Source organism: Melozone crissalis, unplaced genomic scaffold (genome assembly GCF_028551555.1).
Source record: "Melozone crissalis strain CALT ecotype California unplaced genomic scaffold, PUWL_Pcris_2 ptg000006l_1, whole genome shotgun sequence".
NCBI classification, from domain to species: Eukaryota; Metazoa; Chordata; class Aves; order Passeriformes; family Passerellidae; genus Melozone; species Melozone crissalis.
In genome coordinates, this window is record NW_026535784.1 from 54328544 (window position 1) to 54353356 (window position 24813).

General features: G+C 39.5%; 1 protein-coding gene across 3 annotated transcripts; it reads right to left on the reverse strand.

Annotated features, from left to right (window-relative positions):
• Positions 1-3623: 3623 nt before the first annotated feature.
• LOC128949147 (glycerol-3-phosphate acyltransferase 3-like) lies at positions 3624-24609 on the reverse strand. 3 transcript variants are annotated; one of them, XM_054293973.1, is made up of 12 exons: positions 24435-24609; positions 10976-11048; positions 9200-9470; positions 8741-8815; positions 8347-8436; positions 7931-8024; positions 7529-7644; positions 6755-6810; positions 6325-6410; positions 5503-5631; positions 5013-5092; positions 3624-4571 (listed from the first exon to the last, which is right to left on the reverse strand). In XM_054293973.1, exons 2-12 carry the CDS (start codon positions 11001-11003, stop codon positions 4457-4459), a joined length of 1140 nt encoding a protein of 379 aa, XP_054149948.1. In that variant the 5' UTR covers positions 11004-11048; positions 24435-24609; the 3' UTR covers positions 3624-4456. The 3 variants fall into 3 exon arrangements, with proteins under 3 accessions (XP_054149948.1, XP_054149965.1, XP_054149957.1); XM_054293990.1 differs by lacking the exon at positions 10976-11048; XM_054293982.1 differs by lacking the exon at positions 24435-24609 and having other exon boundaries at positions 10976-12128.
• Between the last annotated feature and the right edge of the window lie 204 nt (positions 24610-24813).

Consider the following 24813-nt stretch of genomic DNA (forward strand, 5'->3'; position numbering starts at 1 on the left):
TGCAGGTATGGTACAGGGAAAGATCATTATAATAATGAGCACACTGCCCAAGTTTCAGCAAAGGAGAACTTTGTAAAATAGATCTGGTTTTCTATCCACACAGCTGTTAAAGCAGTGCTATCTTCAAGAATTAGAAGCAGCAGCTATTTTTGTTCTCTACCCCACCCACATAGCAGGAGGGAGTTATTTTATTCACTCATTCCAACCTGCATTTATTTTCAACTCATGGCTCATTTCCTTAGGCAGCTCAAGTTTGGGATGAATGCACCCTGGACCACTGTGGTTTGTTTCAGTTTCCTGATGTATTAGTGCCACAGCAAAAGTTAGCATCTCTCACATGCTTCATACAGAGGTACCAGCTAGCAACACCAAATTAAAAAGTAAGGCTACCTAGAATGTAGGTCTTCCCTGCATTTGTTAGCTGTACCATATTTAACTTGGGGATTAGGTCCTCCAGTCAATTAAAAGAACAAGGCTCCTTGGTTAAGGTGAAATATATTAAATGGTCAACAGTAGAGGAAATTTGTGCTCTGCAGGAAATCAGTGTTCACAGGCTTGTCCAAGATGATGATACATCTCGTCTATGTTGTTTGCACAGCTATCAGATAATAAATACATTAAAAAATATAACAAGCAAAAACATTACTTACACTGACAGGGTTTGTCCTAGGTTGATTATATGATGCTTTTTTCCCCAATCATCTTGTTCTGTTTATGCTGAGTAATAAATTTTGCACCTTTAAGACTTGTTCCAGAGAGTGAAGGGGGCAGAGAAGAAGCAGCAATTTGTTTTCAGACACTGCACTCACTCCTCCACATTCCTGCTCCTGGACTGTGTCGCCTGCAGATGGACAGACGGTGGGACGGAGGTCTCCTTTGCTTTTAGTTAGTTTAGCTAGCTGAGGCAAAGAAGTTCCCTGGACTGTGGGGTTTTTTTCCTTTTTCTTTGGACCTGTTCAAACCTGCTCTGGACTGAACACCAGCAGAGCACTGGCAGCGGCACCTGAGGCCCACCAGGCCAGGCCTGGGCCACGACATTTCCAGTGCCGGAGGGAGTGATCAGAGACTGAGTGAGCTGAGCTGCAACCCAGGGAGGGGACTCTCTCAGTTGGTCATCTCATTTGGAGCAGCAAGGGGTTTTATGATTAATAAACAGGTTTTTTCCACTTTTCCCCAAGGAGGTATTTTCTCCCAGACTGGTTGGGGGGAGGGACCGATTGAATCTGCTTTCCTAGAGGAGCCCCTTTGGGGGTTCTCTCCAAAATTTGCCCTGAACCAGGACAGGGGTTTTTTGGTTTTTTGGGGTTTTTTTCTTTGATTGGTTTTGTTTTGGGCATTAATTGCCTGGTCCACCCAAATACTCCACTTGCTTCCATTTCAGCCTATCATTTCTCACAAATGAGCACAAGACCATGCTGCATTTCATCCTGCAAAGGTACATGGTCAAAAAGAGGAGCTCTAATGATATAGTATTTCCTCTAGCCAGGTTTTATGAGCTCTCAGAGAAACATCACACTCGAGATAGCCCAGCTACCTCAGATGGCAGAAAAGCAGCAGAATGGCTTCTGTGGTAGTGTTGGAAACAGAAAAGTTTTAATAAAAGGCAAAATAACAAAGCTCTTTACAGAGAAAAACCGAGCCAAGTCCAAGAGGCTCTTACTCCTGGTATAAACACCCCACAAAAGCAATGACTTCCTTTGCTCTCTTCTTTTTCTAGTGAATTGCTTAAGTAGGACCTTTTGGCTTCTGTCCAGTTGGGTATCCTTAGGTTTGAGGTGAAGTCCTCAAGGTTCTATGAGGTGTCTTTTACAAAATGGAGGAGAGAAACTTCTGGGCTTTTTTCCTGTTTAAGGAGACAAAGGATCATTTGTTCACTCTGTCAACAGGGGCACATTCCTACACTCTAATAGTTTAGAAACCTGGTTCCTGCAAGACCAGTGAAAGATAAGAGGAGGAGTAACACAAGTGCAAGATCCTTGATTGTGAAAAATAAGCTGTTTGTCAGCTTCCCACTCATGTTGTTGTCATAAGAACATGTTCTTTTCTACTATCACCATGCCCTCCTAGTAGAGGAGGAAAACATACTTATCTGTGGAGACCTTCTGGATAATAATCAATTCCTCCATAACCTTGGCAGTCTAAGGGCAATATACAATTTCAGGTAAAAGCAATTGCCAAGGCCTCTGCTGATATATTCTGTATTTCATTTGCATTTCAAGAGAAAAGAAAGGAGGAGATGGAATGTAAGTAGAGAAAATAACACCAGAAAATAAAAATCAGAAACACTTAATTAAAGCAGGGCAAGACAAAGTAGTCTCTATTTCAAGTCAGACTGGCATTTTTACCAGCGGGTGACAAAGTACACTCCACTTGTAACTGGCAAGTTCTTGGGTTCATCACTTGGTTTTATTTCCCCATTCTATATGCAAGTACCCACTTCACAGAGGTTTCCGCTTGCTTTGTTAAGACAGCCAAAAAATGACTGAGAAAATACTGACAATCCCACAATCCTCTCACAAATGATACATAATACTCATACATTCAGAGGTCTGAGCTTTACTTTTACACAGCTTGGACTCATAACCATAATGAGGATCACACATTCTAAGACTCCTCTTGATGAGCTGGAGAAGTGTTGCAGGACAGGAAAAAAAGGCATATCAATCTCCTAATTTCTTATAGAAGCAGAAAATTTCTCTTCCAGCAGTTGTTCTTTATCTCCCCATATTTTCCTGTGTCTGGCACCTCTTTTTGCCTATTCAGTCTCCCATTTTACCTCTGAGAATAAAGAAAGTACAGAGTAGCGCAGGAAGAACACTCTCAACACTTCTCTTACTGCAGTCTCTGTTAGCAACTCTCAGAAATAAGTCACATAGAAAGACAATCTCCCAGTTTTAAACACTGAAAACATTTGAGAGTTATCAGGATTTCCAATCACATTTCTTCACATTTTTATACCTAGAAAATAAATCAACAGCTTAAACAGCCACAGAAGCACATCTTACTATAGTTGGGAGTAAGTAGACCTGTTCCAAATCAGGAGAGCCTGAAGCAATTTTCCTTACTGCCTGGTGGCTTTCCTTTTAGCCTGTGTGGCTAAAAGCTGTGCAAAAAGGCAGATTCTCCTACTGCTTACCCATGACACCAGCACTTAGACTGACTGATCCACCAAAGGAATTCACACAATGCCAGGCCTGGCCAGAGAAGAGGAGAGCTCAGTTCTGTGCTACTGTTAGCTCCTCCATGGGATATTGTTTTTCTAGACTCTCTAGGGCTAGGTAGAGTTGCATCTGTGCATCTGTCCCTCTGTAGGATGTATTTGTGCTCACCAAGACTGATCCTCTGTCTTTTCTGAGACTTCAGCCAATGGGCTGCTGTCATGTAAACATTATTAACTGTTCTTACCAAGGTCTGTCTTTAGAGCACCTTGGCCAAAACAGCAGCTATTTGTGTGTTTCATTAGGGACATTCAGATGGTCAAAGAAGACTGATCTTTTGATATGAGAGCTACTTAGCATGAGAGCAAATATTTTATACCAATAAATGCTATAGGAGACAGAAATATTCCCACTCCTTAAGTGCACTTGCTCTGTTCCTGGAGGGTGGGCTTGGGCTTGTCAGAGGCCAAATCCCCAGCCTTCACACCCAGTGGTAACACAAGCAGGTAGCTATCTAGAAATAACAGCGGCAGAGGACAGTGGATTTCACATCATAGGCTTTCTTTAATTTGTGTAATGCACACAAACAGACTCAAAAAGGGATCTAACAAAACCACAAGATATGATTTTAAAACACAGGATATTTTCTATTACACTGTCCTTGGCTGTGATTAATTTACCTCAGCTTCACACACCCAGACATCAGGGACATGATGCCCTGGACACTGTTCTGCTCTTTGTCATAGCAGAAAATATTCTACAATGCCATCCCTGGTTTTGTGACATGGAGGAGAAAGTCAGCATCTGCTTTTTCCCTCTGACATAAAACACTTCTTCTCCAACATGCAATTCAGAAAACATATTTTGGTGAAATGCTTCATGTCTTTTGACATCAGGAGATCTATCTCTAGAGCAACATGGTTACTGTGGCTCACAGGAGCATTGCTAGGCTAAGTCGCTGAGAGAGTCTAGCAGTACAGGGGTGATTTATTATAAGTAACCATTTAAGTCCTCAAGGTATTGCAAATATTTTAAAGTCATACTTTCATGAACACAATTAATTTTACTGTAGATTCTTCTCAGCATCAGGGAGAACTTTATTAGCATATTTTATGTTTTCCTATTTATAAAATTATAGTACTTTGCTTTAAATAAGGATATTTCTTCATTGTCTCCCTGCTGTGTCACATGCAAAATATCTTATGGGAACAGAAGGAAAACATGTTGGGCTTAATAAAAAGCCCGTCTATTTTCTGGTAGAAATAAGTCATGGAAAAATGAGATAAAATAAATAGCATTTAACAAACATTTCCGTTTCCCACAGATCCATTTTCTATTACTATCCGGCAATATTTTTTCTGTTGCTCTTCCTTGAAAGATTCTTTGACCTTTTTCCTTTTCAGTCCTCCATCCCTGAAAGATACAGAAAAGAAACAGCCTTAAACTCACTTCAGGGTCAAGGCAGAAAAACATTACTATATTTAGACTATGTAGTCAAAGCAGTTTCCACTCTTAATGTTGACATCTGTAAGACAATGCTAAGTGATTTATACTGCCAAGATTTACAACACCACAATGCCCTTCTTTTAACCCAGCATTTAACAGGCAAGTAATTAATTTTCACCTAATACTGCCTGCTGTCTAGATCCACCTGTCAGCTCTGTTTCTCTCTATCTACCATATTATTCTAATTATTCTAATGTAATTGTTCAAGTAATAAATAACATTTTCTGAATCAGAGTCAGTAAGGGTGGTGGACTACAGTGTAAACAAAGCAGGTTTTAAAGGATTCCATGCTAATATTTCAGAATACAGAGCGCCTTTAAAAACAATTCCAGAGGTGTTGCTTCTTACCAAGGAAGCACAGACATTCCTGCCCGAGCAGCAATGACAGCCTTGACTCTGTCAGCAAAGTGAACAGCATCTTCTTCTTCCTGAAATAAAAAAAAGCATTAATTGCTTTACAACAAACATTTTCTCTGGGCCTCACTTAAAAAGAGAGGTTTTGTCAGACAGCAGGCAGTAGGATTTATGCCTGACCCATGAGCCAAATGTAAGCAGTTCCAGCTGATCCTGGTTTGCCACTCTTTGGTGCCAAAAAGAACTACATGGGAGGCTCTCTGGTTTCTGGGACAGCCTCAAACAACACACAGCCTGAAGTCCCATGTCTGGCCAGAGCAAGGGATGCATCCTAGATAAATCCAAGACTTGGATTGTAGTGTTGCTTCCTAGCCTCTGTCCATTAAGTTATCAATAAGGATTCAGAGCACCTTGTGTAGTAATGCACACCTCCTTCCAGACAGCATTTCACAAGCACTTTCAAAACATACAAAAGTGTAAGAACCTCTTTGACCATCGGTGGCAGGTACCACACATTGCAGACAATAGCCCAGCTGGTTAACACATTAAAACCATAGGTCATAATGGAATGCTTTGTGCTGTTCCAGAAGGCATCTCCAAAGCGGGGGTCATACTGGAAGACAAGAAGAATAAGCTGCCTTGGTTTAAATCACATAAAAGATGCTCTTACTACAAAGGCCATCTTTTTTTTTTTTTTTTTTGGCCACAAAGTTACAATTCAACTTATTAAATAACAGGCAAATCTAATCACACCTCCTGAAAGCATCAGTAAATTCAGAGTAAAGTTCCAACATTCATGACAAGTTTCTAACTGTTAGCATTTACAAGCAATGCATGATGTAAAACTGTAACAGCAATGCATCATGTCAAACTGTAACTGCAACACAACTGTAGCAAAAGATTTATTCAAAATGTAAAATCTTGTCATCTGCATATATGCTGACTACAAAGGTTTCCTTGACAATGCTCACACCAGTTTTAAGAACTTCCATAAGATCAGGTAACATTATAGTGCCAGAAAAGTAACTAATATTTCCAGATCTAGAGTGACCTGGCTAAAGCTACTCAGAAAGACTTGAAAGTGCCAAGAAAACTGCCCTTATCCTCAGAGCACATAAGAGCCAGGACAGAAATTACACGTTTCCCATATTGCTCAAAACCACAAGTTTCTGTCTCTCAGGGCTTATTCAGTACTTTATGCACACCAAACATATCCCTTTTCAAGGTTTACACATGAACAGCTTCCCTGATGTGAGAAGCATTTGCAACCAATCCTTCCATGTTCAGAAAAGTGCAGTTACAGTACCTTGATTGCTACTGGATGGATGGTCCCTCCTACCTCAAAGCTTCCCTTCTTAAACATCATTACAGATGTGTTGTTAATGCAGGTGCCTGGTCAGAATTAAAATAGATGAAGGGCTTAATCCACTCTGAGAAAAGTATCAGGAAATTAATCCTAAACTGTCTTAAGGAGACTTAGTTCTTAAAGAAGAAAGTAAGCTTTAGTTCTGGAACATAATCCCAGAGCCCTGTATGTCTTCATTCTCTTATATGCTAAAGCAAATAAACTGTCATAAAACTGTTGTAAAATACTAGAACCTGACCTTTAATATCTCGTAAGAACTAATTAATTCTACAGACTAAAAACAACCACAGTTCTAAAGGCTGGATATCATAAACTGCACTCAATGGCAAGAAGTGAGATGAGCAAAAAAATCAATACAGTTGATTCTTACCTTCTGGGAAAATTAAAATGGGTAACTTGGCCTTATCTGCAATGTGTTCTCTAAGTCTGTGGGGAGAAAACAAAATTTCAATGTATACTTCATATTTGTTTTGTTCAAGAGTCTAAACATTCATTACCTCTCACATAGGACAAGAAAAGCCCTTGCCCAATTGCCTTTCACCCAGTCAGTTGCCTCATCTGGAATATGTTCTGGTTTCAGGCCTGTATCTCAGTATCTCTTGAATTAAAAAAGTAGATTTTCTACAAAGCTCTATGAAGTTCCATTTTAACCAGAGAATGGTGGTTCTTGAAGCATGTGAAAATAACTTCCCAGATTCCAGCTATGAATGCAGTCAAACTTTTTTTTAGACTGAAAGATATTCCAAATTTCTAGTTTTCATGCTTTCTAGGTTCCCAACATCAGTTTTACATGTATTTAAGGATTCCCCACATTTATTTGACAGATCACTATCTTACTACATTTGCTGCATCACTTAAAACCACAAATATCACCACTAAGCAGATTACTGACACTAAGATCAGTCATTTTCCAAGACAACTGTCTTTCGTACAACTCAAAAGCATGGAGCTCCTCTTTGGCCTGCATTGAAGGACAAAATCAAACCACCATACATTAAAAAAAAACAACCAAAAAACCAAAACCAAAACAAAACCAAACCAAACCAACAACAACAACAAAAAAAGACGATGACAAAAAATGTCAACACTGATGACATATTACCACACCTGACCAGACAATGAAGCAAACACCTCACTACCTTACTTTTTCCTCACCAGGTGACGGTCTTTCATTTCCGAGCGTTCAAACAAGACATGCTGAGAGGTTCTCATGCAGGATTTTTGAATAAGTCCCATAAGCCCTCCATGTACCTGGCCAACCTGCAAGTCCAAAAGAAACTTGTTACAAAGCAAACACACACACACACTTAAATTATTAAATTCTAAACACAAATGCAACCATTTCTAAGCTTATTGAAAAATTATACCAATCCCCTTGGTCATGCATGTGCGCACACCTGCTTGCATCTAGTTTTTTGCAGTTCAGACTGTGAGTTTGAATGCCGTCAAATCCCAAATATTCTATGAGGAAGTTCACCCTCTTACCCAATGCTACATCTATGGACATCTCAACATTACTGATATTTACCAACTGTCTTGCTCATACCAAGGAATAGCATCCATCACTGGCCAGGATTAGGACATCCAATGGAGATGTGTGGTTGGCTACACAGATGCCTCCTTTCTGTGGTTTGTTTTCCCTGCAATGACAACCATAAAAGCAATTAATGTTTATTTTCCAGTCTACAATTCCAATCAGGTGGCAAGCACTGAAAAATATCTAAGTGTCTGAAGAGTACTACATCATCTACGCACACCCTGCCAATACACAGCAGGAAACACAGGAGGGCATGTGAACATCCTGAGAGAGTCTGGATGATCCAAACAGCTTTTTGGATCAAGTTGTACCATCACCAAGTATCCAGGCAATAATGGAATAAGAATCCTGCTCCGAAACTTGAGATGTTAAATACTGCAAGAAACAAACTCCAGACTAATAAAGGGCAAGGTGGCAGCACTCACCTGTTATGGAAATGAACAAGGCCACTCAGACATCGGACACCTAAGGTGGCACATATCATCTGGACCTGGTTGCTCAGCCAGCCTTTAACTCTAAAACAAATGAAGTCATAGATACATTTCTAGTTCTATGGAGCCACACATGCAATGTAAACTCTCTGAGTTATCCCAAATTGCTCTTACTACAAAGACCATACTAAGGTTCACACTGCATGTCTGCTTTCAGATGCCATTGCCATAACTTTCTCTCACAACACTCTATAATTTTACAGGAGAGAAAAAGTCACCCCATGATAGTCCACATCAATCCTCTGGACTTCAGCAGACTGTTCCAACTACTAGTTCAAATCCTTAAAGAAATACAGAAGAACTGAAAGAGCCCTCAGCAAATACCCACCTGCCATTTGGAAACTGTCCCACTACAGTAGTGGCCAATACCAGCAACAGGACGCTGAAAACAGACAAGCAGATGCTACAAAGTAAAACAATCTTAATTAAATGGCAAGAAGCAAAACTGGAGGAGTAAGCAAGAAGGTTTTCTTACTTGGCTCTTTAATCCACTTCACAATGCTTCCTTCCAGCATTTAATAGCATCTAACTAGCAACAAACTACTAGCTAACCAGCACACAAACCCCTTAATCCAGCTTTGCTGGATTTTAAAAGCAAAAGAATTACTAATAAAACATATGGAACACAAGAAATTCACTTTTTTTTTTAAGGGATATTTGAGTTTAGATGGCTTCTTGGAAAGGTCATGCCAGATTCTCCTTCCTCCACCAGCCAAGAGTATATTATTTCATACCTTCTGTAAAAAGTACCGTGAAATAGGATCCCAGCAAACCCTGTGTGGCTCACCGGAAAGGCAGCAGGAGGCAATACCGAATTAGGATGCCGGTGACCCACACAGCAGCCAGTTTCCAGCTGACATGATGCAGGTTGGCATTGGTTCTGCTGAGGAGATTCCAGGACAGCAGCTCCTCAGAGGAGAACCGTCGAGTGACTTCATCCTCCGCAACTGCCTCACAGCCCTTCTTGGAGAAGTACATGACATCAGCAAGGCTGAAACATCCTCGGCATCGGCCCACAACCTCCTTTTCCATGGGAGTCTCATCTCTCTGGATGATGCCTGCATGAGGAAATGAGCCTTCCTTCCACAAGGTGAAACGAACAACATGGATTCCAAAGAGAATATCAAGAAATACATATGCTTTTTAGAAACAGCTCTCCTACTCAAGCACAATAATGCATTGCTATGCCTCATTTATGTACTGACAGTTCATTCCACAAGTTACTTCTCTAATCCTATGCCATATATCGCCCCTAAGTTGCTGAGGAAGAAGAAAAGGATTCTGATCAAGCTGCAAATAAAACCTTGAGCACAGCGCCTACTTCATTATTATTTACCAAACAACATAGGCACTCAGACCTAGAAATGTCATATATACACTGCCAAGACAGCAGATCCCTCCTGGTGCCTTGACTCAAATTCAGGCAGAGTTTGTATGATTGTTCTTGCTGATGTTGATTAGCTTTATTGTTTCCCAGCTGTAAAAAACACTTTCCTCTGCATTTTTTTTCTTGGAACCTTCTATCTCCCCCCATCCCTTCTCTGCTTAGAGTCGCTTCCCTACCAAAAAACTTGAAAGTGCCTGAGTTTCTCCCCTCCCAGACATACAAAGCATTACATAGACACATTGTGCAGGAAGAATAACAACACATTCTTGCTCTGCTATTTGTAAAATCACACCCCACAGGACAGCAATGCAGCAAGTCTGCTGAGGTCACTCCGAGACCAGATTCTTATCTGGCTGGTTACAGTGACTAAAATTCTGTTGGTTCATACCAGCTAACACTTGGCTTTTTTGTTTGCCTCCCCCACCTCTTTTTTTTTTTTTTTCTTTTTGATGGGGTATATTGGATGACATTAAATATGCACTATAAAAATACATTAATTTATCTTGATTAACCTACCTCCCCCTGAACAGAATCACAAAGTTTTCTTCCATCTGCACTTCAGTAAAACCTTCAACTCCCAGGAAATCATCAGAACAGAAAATTATTAGCTGACAAACCAAGCAGCCTACATGACTAATCACTAAAAATGGCACTACAAGTAAAAAGCTAACTATGAGAACTTAACTCTTTGATCAAAGAAGGAGGGAAAAGTAGTTGGGGAAAAAATTATTTGGATTTTATCCTCACGTCTAGAAAAGAGTACAAATTCTATCTGTGATCCATGGGATGCTGTAACTCTTATTTGCGAGCTTGGATTTTTTAGGTGCTAGGAGTTACAAGAAGCAAAAGATAACTATGCAGAGCCATGTCAAGCACAAAGAACACTAATTTATCCCAATCCAGTAAAGAGAGAGCTGATGGAGCCCAAAAGCAAAAAACACTTATGAAAACAGGGATGCTTCCCAAATGCTTATCAGCAATGTCTTTCTTATCCACACTAGTCTCTAATTCCTTTTATTTACAAAACTCAGAGATTAGATATTTTATAATATGCTTATGTAGGTTTATAGCTTCAATGGATATTTGCTCATCAAACTCCTTTCTAAGTAAGATTGTTAAATAGCTGCCTTTTTACATGATAAATAGTGCTGTGGCCCCTTCATCCAGAGATCTTACCAGTGGAGATTAAATTTTCAAGTGCCATCGCCTTCTGCTTTTTTACTCCCTCCTCAATCTGCAGGGTGGCCCACTGTTCCCAAAACAAGAAAAGTAGATGATGATGGTTTGCATTTCATCATTTCCAGACATTCTGCAATTACCTCAGGTGAATTGTCTGAGCCTCTTTTACCCCTGCCAGGTCTAGGATTTTCATTTTTCAAACTCAGTCTGAAGGGTGCCCTGCAGGCCTCCTGTTTCATTTGTTACACAGACTACCTTCTGCCATTTCCAGGAAAAATTGTTTGGCTCAAACTTCTTTTCAGGACACAGGCAGTTGGTTTTTTTTCTTTTCTGTAGGTCCAACAAATTACTGAGCTACCTATGAGACTCTATAAGATCCAACATACCCAAAACTCTATCTTCTCTAGTTAGCTTCAGGCAATAAGATTATACAAAATAATATCACTGACATTAGAGGTATGCCAGAAAAATAGAACTGAAAATTTGATTTTAAAGAATAAAAGAGATGAATTCATTTTGAGGGCATTCAAGTGGTTTCTGTTGATGGAAAACAGAGCTGGCAACATTGTGTATCAATAGTATTTCAGAAGAGCAGCTGTGGTAACGAGCTTTCACCCTTCCCTGTATTCATTTTTTTGGGCTAAACCATTTCTTCTCCTTGCATAGAGCATCATAAAACTCTCCATTAGCAAAATCAAATATAAAATTATGCCTGATTTTTGAAGTTTTCCTAGTTTTGAATGTTTTCATCATACATACATAGACATATAAATAGTAGCTCCCATGAGTACTAAAATCTGGCTGTATTTCTGTCAAGGTACCTGCCCTAACAAAGGGCATAGGAGGCTTGAGTATAGGCTCTGCTCATTATTAAAGGCTCAGTGACCCACTCAGTTTATGCCTTCACCTGCTATTAAGGGTTCCCATCTACAATAGATAAGGATCCATCTGTTTCATATAAACTCTTGCTAAACAGTGTATTTCCCTCTAGCTATGTGCAGCCACGCAAGTCACCACAAGGCTGATCTCAAACAGTCTTCACTACATTACAACATGTCTCATGTGCAAACATCAACCAGCTTTTTGCCACCCTTAAGTTTTGCATGCTCTTTCTGTAGCTATCAAAGTTAAGTCAGTAACAAAATCAAAATGGACACTTTGCCTTTACATATCTAGGATATTTTAGTTACCTATAGCTGACCTTTTTTTTTTTTTTTACCAGCCATCATAAAAGAAAAGAAAAAAGTGAAGGCAGAATAGGCTTTAATGTAGTATTTTAAACTCCATACAAATCTTCTTTAGTAACACCATAAAGCAAACAACCTCCCCAAAAAAAACCTGCACCACAGAGCATCATCTTGTCTATACTTCCCAATTATTCTCCTGAAAAGGTCAACAGGTACATCATCCCTCAATCTTTTGCAACACAAGGAGAGTCATTCAGAATGGTGGAGCCAGGTGGAACCAGGGGATGTCATGAAAACAGCAGCCCACACACTGAGAAATGAAAGAACATACAGAACAGGTACAGGAACGTTGCAAAAGAGAGTAAGCAATGGCAAATTTACCCTCTTTACAAAATACTGCTGGTCCTCATCTCTTCCCAACATCCTTTAGGATAGTTCCATGGCATTAGGGAAGAAAAAATATAAAACATAAAATATTTGAGACTGACAAATAAAGCCTTCTGCCTTAGTCTGTGCTTTCCTGTTTCCTGTCTACCACCCTTATCTTGCCTATCATTGTCCTCCTACATAAAAACCACCTGTCAGCTGGCCAGGACTGCCAGAAATGAGCTTGCTCATACTGTCTTGAAGGATCTGGAATACCTCCAGGAGGCTGGCTTTTGATGCCCAGACAGAAAAAGGGTGACAGCCACTGACCAAGCTGGCTCCAAAAATACATGTTAACTAATCTAAATGAGCAAGACATGTCAAAACCCACAAAAATTTATAAAGCTCACCAGTAAATTATAAAATCTTGCCTCCTAGCACAGAGAAAGAGTGAGGCAAAAGTGGCAGACTTAAACTAAATAGTCAAGGCTACAAAGGCAGCGTCCCAGAAAGATGAAGAAGAGCTTTCAAAGGCTGAACAGTTACACAGGGCTCATTAGCTTGGGAAAGCTGGCTGAGATGACTGAGACAGGCATCTGCAAAGTCTGGACTGGCACGGAGCAGTTGCTTAAGGAGCACTTATCCATTTTCTCTTCTACTACAAGAACTGAAGCTTACCATGGGAAAGCTTTGGGCAGAGTATGTGAGCAAGAAAAAAGGCAATATATTTCCACAAGCCATCATGGGACATGAAATTCTCCTAACTCATGGCTTGGCATGGGAGACTGAAGAACAAGCAGCGAGGAGGGAATACAGCTGTAGAGTCACCCAGGCCTTAGGCTTTCAGTCCAGCCATTGAATTGACACCTGCCAAAGCCATCTGTCTGGGTCAAACTCTGGACTGACTGACTCTGCAGTGGCTACTGTGCTGTTCTGCCTTTGGTAGCATCCGTATGCAGAATTTGTTTTCCAAAATGAAGTAAGGCTTTGTGATCACCTTTGTATTGCACAGTATTGAGACAGAGCTGTCACGCTGGTCTCTGTTGCAAAACAGTAATGAAAGGATGTTTTAAATAGCTTACAAAAAACCCCACAGATGTTGCAACTAACACAGAATTTAAGTATTAAATGTAGCAACTTCATTCCTACACCTGCTGACTGAATGATAACTCTCATGTTGTGCTTTTCCTCACTCCCATTTCTGAAGTGATGAGGATACCAGAAGTCCAAACACCCAATGGTTGTTCCTACCTGAAATACTGAATACTTGACAGCTTAACTCCAACAGTGCAACAGTCATTTGTTTGAGCTTCCTGTAATTACATTCTAAATAAAATTAGGGTGCCTAATACTGGTTTATGTTAATTACTGTCTTCACAGGACATGACATGAAAGACAATGTGGAATGTTCATTTCCTGAAATCTCATATCTTGCACGATTTTTCCTCCTTTTTTGCTTTTGTATTGAGTACAGCTCAATACTCCATCTTTCCATACTAAGTAATAATTCAGTTTTGCCTCTCTTCCCATATTTTACTACCTCTTCTCCCATATTCTCACAAAAGGTTTTTCTAATCACTCATTACATGAACTTTTCTCAATCTTTTCCTCATGTGTGACAAAAGCTCAGGGGCAATTCCTCCATGTAAAGTCTTCCACTACAGTGTCAAAGAGAAGTTTGCTGGGTTTTCAGCATGAACTAAAATCACCATCTAAGATCAAGCACTTGTGACCTCTTCACTCAACAGTGGTTTCTGCCTGGCATTATTTCCCCTTGCCCATTACAAACATGAACACAGATCAAATAGTGTGAGTGTTACACTCAGTGTCTGAGATGATGTGACTGTCCACCCTCAGGCTGAGAAAAGGACTCACAAATCTCCTGGCTGCTCCATGGGGACTGATGAAATGGGTTGAGAAGGGGTTGTTTGGGATAAAAGCACTGATATAATTTGTTTGGGTTTTGATGGAGAGGCCAGCTAAGGATAGCCATGTATTTAAAAGCACAGCAGTGCAAGTTTTCACCAGCTGAAGTGTCAGCAACATCCGCCATGCTCCAGTAGGAGTTCACAGCATACGAGCTACCTCCATGTACAAGTGAGCTCTCAATGCAAAAACTACTCACAACTTTTAGATGGCTGATTTCTTTTTCTCATGAAGCAGCAATGCTCCAATTTCATACAGAAGTTCAGATCTTGTAGAACTCTAGAACATTTCTTGGCAAATAGAGCTACAGCTGTTACACGTGTTTCTTTGACTCTTCACAGGGCTCTGAGAGCATGGCATAGATTTCATCCTAGCAAATGCATCTTCTTTTGCAAACACTAGAGTAACATTCCTGGAACAGCTTTGCTAATATCCTCATTTCCAACAAACCCCAGGATGGACAAAGCTCAGAGAAAAGATATTATTTACAAATAAAAGTTTACAAGCATATGTGAAAGAATAACCCTAATGACACGCAAACCAAGTTCACCTTTATAATTTCTATAAATACTTGAAGGATAATTTAAGGGTAATAATAAGAAGAATTATGGGCTAATATATATGCAATTGAGAAATTACTGTATTGGAGGTCTTTTGCAGTTATATTGTCCATATATCCTAAAAAAAAAAAACCAAAACCCAACAAAATCCAAACAAAAACCCAAACACAAAAAGCACCTGCAAACAAAAACAGTCACCCCAAATTTTCAAACCTTGAATCTTGCTTTTATAAAATGATTTATTTTCTTTCTAAAATAACAAGTATCTAGATTCCTTGATGGAAAAGCAGCAGAAGGTAAAAATTATTTCCATGCATGATTACATTTTCCCCATTTATTCCAAGCACCACTCATAGTGCTATAACACTTCAGTGAAGTCAACAAATCAAAGCTACTTATCTCATCACATGCCACCATTACTCATTGCTTAGTGATAGATCTGAACATTTGAGTTTTATTCTGAAACACCTTTTTTGCTCCCAACAAATTAAGTAAGGTCTAAAGATACATTTTCTTTGAAAACAAAATTTTAATTTTTTTTTTTTTACTTTGAAGTCCTTGATTTCAGTCTCCACTCTTCTATTTTTCTCAAGTTGCCAAACATGGAGGAAAATAAAACATGCTTTTCCTCTGCTCAGCTGTAAGAAACAGATATAAAGAAACTCCTCAGGCGAGAAGGTTTCTATTGATTTTGCTGGTCTACATAACAGACTAAGTCAAATGCAACACAATGGAGTGACCAACCATAGTGCTCAAGGTTGGATTTTTGCTGCAGCATCACCCAGTTCTTTGGCACTCCCTCGAGCAGTGATATTCCTGCAATATAGACAGCAGTGTGCTAATACATGACTAAGCATCTTCAGCATTTCCAGCTCAGCTCTCTGGGAAGGCATCCTGTTGCACCATTCCAGAGGACAACAGGAACCACAGATGGTCTCTGTGCATTATCCCATTAGCAATATTGCAGGAACACAACACCACATCTAGAAACCAGCCAAGACCTCTCCAGGGTTTCAATGTCAGGTTTTTCTTATCTCAAACAAGCCTGTCTCAAAGCTGACTTCTCCCAAGCTGCAATTTTAGCTGTATTCTGGTGAAAAAGCCCCAGGACTTCAAGAATAGGCTCAGCAGTTCCATGCACAAGCTTTAACCCAGAGTTTTCCAGTCCTACCCTTTCTTCCTAAGAGCCTAGTGGGCCACATTACAAGCAAAGGAGACCTAACACCCCCTCCATTCTTTTTCCCTCCCATTTTCCACCAAGATAGCTCTTAACTACTTTTGTGGCACAATGAGAAGCATTTGACAATACTTCAAAGAAAACCACTGGAATTAATTGTAAGATGAAAACAGCAGAAACTCCTTTTTTTTTGCCCACAGGACAATTAGGGAACAACTTTGAACAAAAGAACAAAATGAGCCAGCCTAAATAGCAGCGCATGGAGTTTTGCTGTTCCTGTTATTAGCTGCTGTGGCAACAGGGAACAAGACACAAAAGGCTGTAGCTGATCACATAACAATTAACTTATTTATTTTTCAGTACATTGATCCTCCACATTGTGAGCACAGAATTATCACTAATAACCTGTTACAAGAACTGTGGAGAGAAAAATACTTCAAGTGCTTTACCAAAGAGAAGTACCTTCCTACATAAAACACACACTGAGTGGGTCAAACATCTCTTGGAGTTGGGAAATGCACAGGGAAAAAAGAAATCCAGAAATTATTTTGATGCCCACCAACTGCAGCAGCGAAGTTGTCTAAAGACAGGTTTGATATTAGAGAAGCTCTTAATTAGGGATTTAATTAGCGTACTACTGTCTGATTAAAAAATATTTCACATATAAAGGCCAATATTACATACATCCACCACAGGCAGTCACTGCCCACTGACATCAGCATCTGAAAAAAATAACTAACCCCTAAATTTTGCAGTCATCTGCACTTATGCTAAATGATGTTCATACAGCTGAAGACAGACACTGCTCAAGAGCTCCTAATCAGTATTAAAACAAACAAACAACCCCCCCAAACAACAACAAACAAAAGAGAACATAAGAAGGATAAGACAGAACTGGCAAAGTAAGATGGTCATGATATTAACTGTATCACACTGCTACAGACATGTTCTACTGCAAAATTACTGCAGACTACTCCAAGGGCTTAATAATAATAGCAAAAATAATAGTAACATGTTTTCCACCACAAGTAGAAAGTATATTCACAGAAAGCAGGTTTATGCCAGAAGCACAAAGTCAATCTACTGGAAAATGGAAGTGTTTACTGTTCAATATGATGAATTCACAGCACCTACTTCTGGCTAATAATGGATATGAAACACCAAACTTGAAAAACTAAACGAGATTCTGGCTCACAAAAAGCCCCAGAAACCTTTTATTGATAAAAGCAGGATCAGAATCTTAGCCATTATCTGTTTATCTCTAGAAAAATTCCACTTTTAGAAAGTTGCACACAGATTCCTTTAAGTCATCAGAACAAGTACAGCAGAACTTGTAACTGCTGGATCCCCCAGATTTATAACTGCATGAAGCAAACACACAGAATCAGTGTTCTTACCTGGAATACTAATTCCATGCAATTAAAACAATCCAAACAAAACCACTGAAACTTCCATACATCTAAAATACACATTTTTATTACTTACCAACTCCACAAACTAATAGATCTTTTTTTTTATACTTCACTTGTCACAAGTATTCTACTTGCATGAAGCATTCTAACAAGCATGAACTAGAAGAAAATACCATGGAATCTTTACTTTAACCCCAAAAAACCTCAAACCAGAAGCAATGATAAGCCAGCACATAACCAGATACCATTAAAGATGCCCCTCAAAAGATTATCATATGAAATAAAGCTGCAAATAACACATGCAAGTTAATGGATTTGGTTCTCTTCTGAGTTTTATGGCATTTGATATAAATGCCATAAAAGTCAGAAGAAAAGGTATGTGTTTGCTACAGAACATGCTTAATAAAAATTTTATTTTTATTTTTTATTAAACATGTCCTGTAGCAAACATACACCTTTTGAACTCACATCTCAACTTACCTCTAACATTTTAATTACAATTTTCACATAGCAATGACAAATCCCCAGTGACACTCGAAATATCGAAGGCAACAAAACGAATGCCACAAACAAAATCATCCAGACAGACAAAATCTTGCCTTCTGCAAGGCCATGACCTTCTCTATTTTCTTCCATGTTTGCCCTTCCAAAATGACAATCAGCTGCCTTTCTGAGAATATATGCTCATCTGTAGTGGAGAATCTAGCAAGCTTCAAGAGACAGAGGCAAAGGAAAATGACACAATCTAAGAGCCAGAGCTGTCTCTAGGGGAAGGCTGTTGCTCACTGAAGACTGACACTACTGATACTCTCAATGATAAAAGTAATTTCTACCCTTTGTCCCGCCCTAACTCCACCCACTTCCTTGTAATTGATAAGCGTTTGCTCACCAGGTGAGAAGAAAGAAAAAAACATGATAAGTAATAATATATGTTAGATAATTAGATGCTGCCAATAAGGAACCTTGTCAATGTGACAACTGGTTTTCACAGGGTGTCCTGCCAATAAATTACAATACAGAACTAGGTGGGTGTGTTTTTCAAACTGCCTAAAATCTTCTCTTATTAATACACATGAAGCATTTCTCCAACTGATGTTTGCACAAATCTGTGACTTATTCACTCAGATTTTCTATTTCATGGTGAGATAACTGGCTTGTTTTGGTATTTGAACAAATGAATGAAAGAGAAGCTTGACATGCAAGTCAGGCTTTTTCTATTTTATTTTGTTTTTTAATAACACATTTGAAATGAAGATGCAAGTTTCAGCAGGCAAGGACTGACAAGACAATAAACCTGCTCCCTCCACTCTATCAGAAATTCACAAAAAAAGCCTGTATTACAGGGTTACAAAATACACTGTGGTGAAGTAACAAGTCATCTATCTTTGCACGTATTCAACTACAGAATTGAAATGCAATAGACAATCCTGTTTTTCCTTCTAGCCTATCAAATTTCAATAATTTAATTCAGTATTTTTTAGAAATACCCAGCTCAACCCCTTACAGCCACCCTTCTCTTGCCTTTTTGCATGGATCACAGATGATATAAAGGTGAATAACTCCAGAACCTCAGGGGACCCCACCAGCTTCTTGTTTATAATCTTCCCACAAAATAAATTAACCAGCCTTGGTGGAAAGAGGATTTAGGGCACAACTTCCAAGACAGTGACGTGCTGGTCCACAAAAGATTTTCCCTTTGCCAATACATTGGTGTGTTTGTCTGAAGCCGGGGCTGTCCTTTTGAAATATTCCCATCCCCAAGCACCGTTGCTTGGTTTGTGTTGTGAAGCAGCTAGATTCCTTACAAATGGAAGCAGATGCAAAGATCCTGTGTAAAATGTGCATCCAACACTCTCCAGGCAGTAAGAGAAGCACAGATGTCAGAGGGGGCTGCACCACCTCTAATTTACACCACACACCCAGGCACCAGACTCCTGACACTCACAAGCCCATGTGAATCCATGGCACACTTCTTGTACCACATAGTGAGTCTAGTACCTTCTGTACCTCCAGATTTGCCGCTGCATGACATCCCTCAGGTCTTTCAAATCACATTGCAATCTTTTCCAGAAATATAACTTCTCTTTTGCATCTTTTCATTCCTTAGCTTCCTCACCATTCTCTCCCCTTGCTGGCCGCCTTCTGAGCCTTCTGGATCCTCTACAAAACCTCACTGGTTTGTTTTTTAAGTGTTTCTGCCTTCCCAGTGCTCTTTCTCCCAGTGACAACGTTAAGCCCCTCACTCTCCACCCTGCTGCTGCCAGGTACACCATTCACCACTATTTCTTACCTGCCCTGCGAAAAGGCTTCTCTAGGAACAAAGCTCCACTGTAAAACAGCTTAGGTCACCCATTTCTCTTTAGCTACTATTCCTTATTCTCCTTTCTGGTCTCTTCCTCAAGTGGCTTGCCCACCTCACACACATTCCCTAGCTGGGCCTGTGGAGAGCTGGAGGAGAGGGCGTTGATCCACCTGGCAGCACTTGTGAACAGCTGCCATCAGCCTCGGCACAGGGCATCGGTATGCACAGAGCCGAGGTGCTAAAAACCCCGTGGGCGGGAGGGTGGAGGTAATTCCTGGGACCTGATTTGAAGCAGGAAAGGGGGGCAAAATGAAGTATTGCAAGGAACAGGAAGATGTGGCGACTCACTTGGTGGGATGCCTCAGCAGCAAGTTTAGGCACACACAAGACAGATAATTTCTTAAAAGCATAGAGGGAAAGACAGACTTGCCTAGCCTGGTGGGAGGAAGAAATTTCCTCTCCTGGATAAGGTAGAGTTGTTTTTCATTCTGTGAAACCTTATAAAGAAAGAACTGAAGAGTTTCTATTTGCCTCTATTGAGGTGGACAAACCATCCAGCCCAAAGGTACTACAAGATCCATATGGCCGAGGCTCTTCTTACAATTACTCTTTGCTTTATCCACTTTGTACCTCCTGAAATAATAAAAACCATTTTGATGTTCTTACTACTCTGTTGCCATTGATGTCACATGGTTTGGAGAGAAAAAGAAGCAAACACACAAACAAAGAAACTGCACCTCAACCATCCAAATTGGGAATGACATCAAAATCAAGGAGATTCTGCATGTCTACCTAGTAACAGTATGGAATAAAAATTGTAATTCAATGGAAAATTGTCCCAAAACCCACTACAGAATAAATCTGAGTACTAGAACTTGTCCAATCATGACCAAGGAGTTTAATTTTGTTAAATTTCTGCTAAAAATGGCTGCTGAAGCTTCTAAAGCATCCTTCTGCTCTTGAGACCATAAGCATAAAAACAACTGAGACAGGATGATCTAAGCACTGTATGTCTTAATCCAAAACACTTAAGACTGCTATAGAAGTGAATATGGATTTGAATTTTATCTCTGCTCTGAATGAAGGTAATGAACTTGCTCATGATGTGAAGAAGAAAGGAAATTCTTTATTTCTTCAGGCAATTCATAACATAGTTTCCTATTTTGGGTCAGAAATTTGGCATAGCTTTTTGTACCCTATCCCAGTAATTGATTATGATGATATTGTTTATATTATTGTTGTTGTTGTTGTTGTTGTTGTTGATATTAATTCAGAAGAGCCATGGAATGTCATTTTTATCAAATTCCAATGTGAATAGATATGCATCCAACACTAAGCTGAATAACCACATTTGTAATGTGGCTACATAAATTTCCCCAGCAAAATAATTTCTTTCAGAATTAGTTCTGCCATCCACTGACTAAACAGAGATTCTGCATGTCATTCTTCTGCCCTTTTTATCCCTCTTACCAAGAGCTAGCCTGCTGCAATCACATCAGTTTAGAAGCTGTGAGAGAGGCTTTATCCAGAAGAGGGAAAGTATTGCAAATAATGAAATAAACATGCAGCAACACAATGTAGCACTGATTTGTAAGGTCCAGTAAATAACAGGTGATGAATTTATACCAAATAACCACAAGCACTTTTTTATTATGAAGTACCCTATATGTTAGGAAAAGCCACCAGAAAACATGCAAAACTCCCTGTCCATTTGGAAGAATGGAACCCAGCTTACAAGAAAGTAATGTGGGTGACACAGGAAGAATCCAAGAGCGAAGCTCCCTTTAATTTAATGAATCTCAAATTGACACCCACAAGCATAACAAATTCACTTGAAACAATTTCTGGTCTCCTAGGGAAATGACAAGGAGATGGAATGGGCATCAGCTGACTACTCCAGGTTCTAGATCCCTTGAGGTCATCCTACTAATTTCATATTGCAAAACATTGCCTATTGCCTAACTGCCAATTGTAGTCAGGGGAACTGGAATTATGACCCATTTATTTTTCCAGTGCAAGAAGAAGCAAACACAGCACTGACCTGTGTCTATTTGTAGTGCCTCACATGGAAGGGTTAAATCAGGTATAGACAGCCCTTTCCTGCACAGCAGACAGCTTTTAAGCAGGTTCAAATATACTGCAACCAGATTAAAAACTGCAGTGGGAAGTGATAGCTTTCAAGGAGTGCTACTATGGTTTTGCCTTCCCTCTGATACACAAGGGGAACACAGCCTGGAAATAACACTTGCCATGGTCTTCAAAAAGAAGGAATCACATAGTCACATAAATTTTGGCAACCACTCTTTCCACTTCCTTCCTGTCCAACACTAACCATTGCAATGACTCCAAAGGGATGTCAGGGGAGAGTTTTCAGCCTGCCTTTCTTGTAACGCCTTTCTCATCAGAGCAGCCAAACATCACATGTCCCCAGCAGATACTGCTCCAAAGCAGCACTGGCACATTAGCTCCAGCCAGATGCTGCTTCAGATGCTGAAGGAACACACTCCTTAAAGATTAACAAAGAGGTATTTGTACCTGAGGCAAATGACAATGATCATGACTGTCAATCAAGGTCAACCTTCTATCACTTGATCCTTTTTGTTAGGAAATATGCAGGGTATAATTTTTACCATTTGGAGTAGCAACATTGTCCAAAGCTGCTTGCAGCCAGTATACAGAAATACATCCTGACATTGCCATTAGGCATGGAAAGATGGCATTATTGCTAAAATTATTCTTCTGACACCAGTTGTAGGGCTCCCTGGTATTTCTCTGTGAGTTTTGCCATGCTACAAAGCAGACTGATCTATTTAGAAAAGCCTTGTAAGCCGATGACACAGAGTCAGACAGCAAACCTGGGCTGATTTACCAGCATCACTTAACATCCAAGGACACCAGGATCATGTTTTTCAGGATAAGGAAGTGTTCAAACAGGACTGATCAGAACATTCTACACCCCAGTAATTCTGCTGAGTGTACTCAGAATGAAAACTACTAAGAACATCTCTTTTTTCAACTAAACTTTAACCAGCTATAACAACAACAAAAAGCCTTTATTAGTTTTGCTTATGTCTTCTCAATGTTTCAACCCCACATTCATCAAACTCCTTACCTGATTGCTACTCCAGGGTGAAATAATCTCTGGTAGTTTTGTTTTGATATTTATCAAGACTGAAGTTCATGCTTTACATGTGGAAAATTCTCCAAAAGGCCAGAATAACCTTAGAGGTAACTATTGCATAGCAAGCAGTGTCAGGTGCAATATTTATTAATGGAAAACACACTGTCTTCATGCACTGAAGTGAAAATATGTGCTCTTCTGCATTCTCACTCTGAGCTATGTCTGCTACTTTTTAGGTCTCTGTAGATTCCATCTATGCCACCAAACAGGAGCATGTTTATATCTGACCACAGTAATGCTAGTTATGCTTTATCTTTGGCCATCAACAGATTAATTATGAAAACACTGAAGAAGTATCTTTAGGTACTGTATCACTCACACTAGGATGACTGTAACAAATTTAGCTCTGACTACAGAAGCATTATTGTTTCCATACAAGATAAATTCAGCAATTACAGAAAGTAATTGTATCCTGTGGCTTACAACAGGCTTGAGTCTTTGCATCTCAAAAGAGGGAAATCCACTACTGTTCTGGTTACATTTGTATGCCTCAGCAATGTATAAATACCCACAGATGTGTAGGCACTGCATGGCTGTCAATACCTACCTCATGTATTGTCCATATTAATCTTGTATGTGGTTTGTGTTTAATTGACACTGAATGCAATAAAATAATTTGTCAATGCCTAAAACTTATTGCACTGATTAAATGCATACAACTTTCTCCCAGCTCTGGCTTAGGAGTGAGAGCAAGCACAACACAGGGTCCTTTGGGAGAATTCCTGAACTGAGTGAGTATTTTGTGTCCACTTTCAACGTTTTCTCCCCAAACAGCTATAGAAGTTTGTTGCAACATCTGTTTTTGTTGCCTCTACCACAGCAACATAGTCTATAATGGAATCTTTTGTTGTAATATATCCCTTTAGATGTGTTGTACTTGTTACCCATTTGTTCAGTACCACATGGTCTGCATTGCAAGAAATGCATGCTAGCTCCTCCCCATCAACTTTGCCCATCATTCTGTACTATCTACATCCCCTAATTCAGAGATCTAGATCATTTATGACTGTGCTGAGAAATGAATGTCTTACCTGGTCCCTCTCTCTACTGTAACAATAGTTAAGAATCATAACAGTTTTCCCTTCTAAACACTAGCATCATTCACGTATATTTCAATTAATATTAAAGAATTTTATTTATATATAAATATGCCCAAATTCCTTCTAAATCTTGCAAAAAAAATTAAGGGAAAAGAAACTGCACTGAAAATATTAATTTTATAGGCAACAGAAAAAAATATGTGCGAGACCTAAAAAGCATGGAAATACCTCTCGAAAGACCACAGGTCCATACATCCTATTTCAAGAGTCAGGAAATTAACGTCTAAGGCTAAGATTGTGTTTACCTATAGTCCTGATGAGTGATGAAATCAAACACTTGCTCTCCTGAAGTAAAGGAGTAAAACCCCTGCAGCCTTTAGACCAGACCTCTGATCACATTTCAAAGAATGTTGTCACTTATAACGCTCTCTTCCTGAAATTGTTTTCTAGGGCTTTCTGCTGGCTGATATGTCAGGAACACCTGCTATAATGGGGGAAAAAATGTTAGTACGAGGATTAAAGTAAGTAAAATGTGACAACTCAAAATACAAAACATGCATTCTGCAAACAGTCTACATCTGAGGAAGAAGTGGTACAATTTGCTGCTGTCAGACCATTATTTAGCATTATCATTTTATTACCTCTTTATCACATTTTATTAGGTCATTAACTCAGAAGACTCTC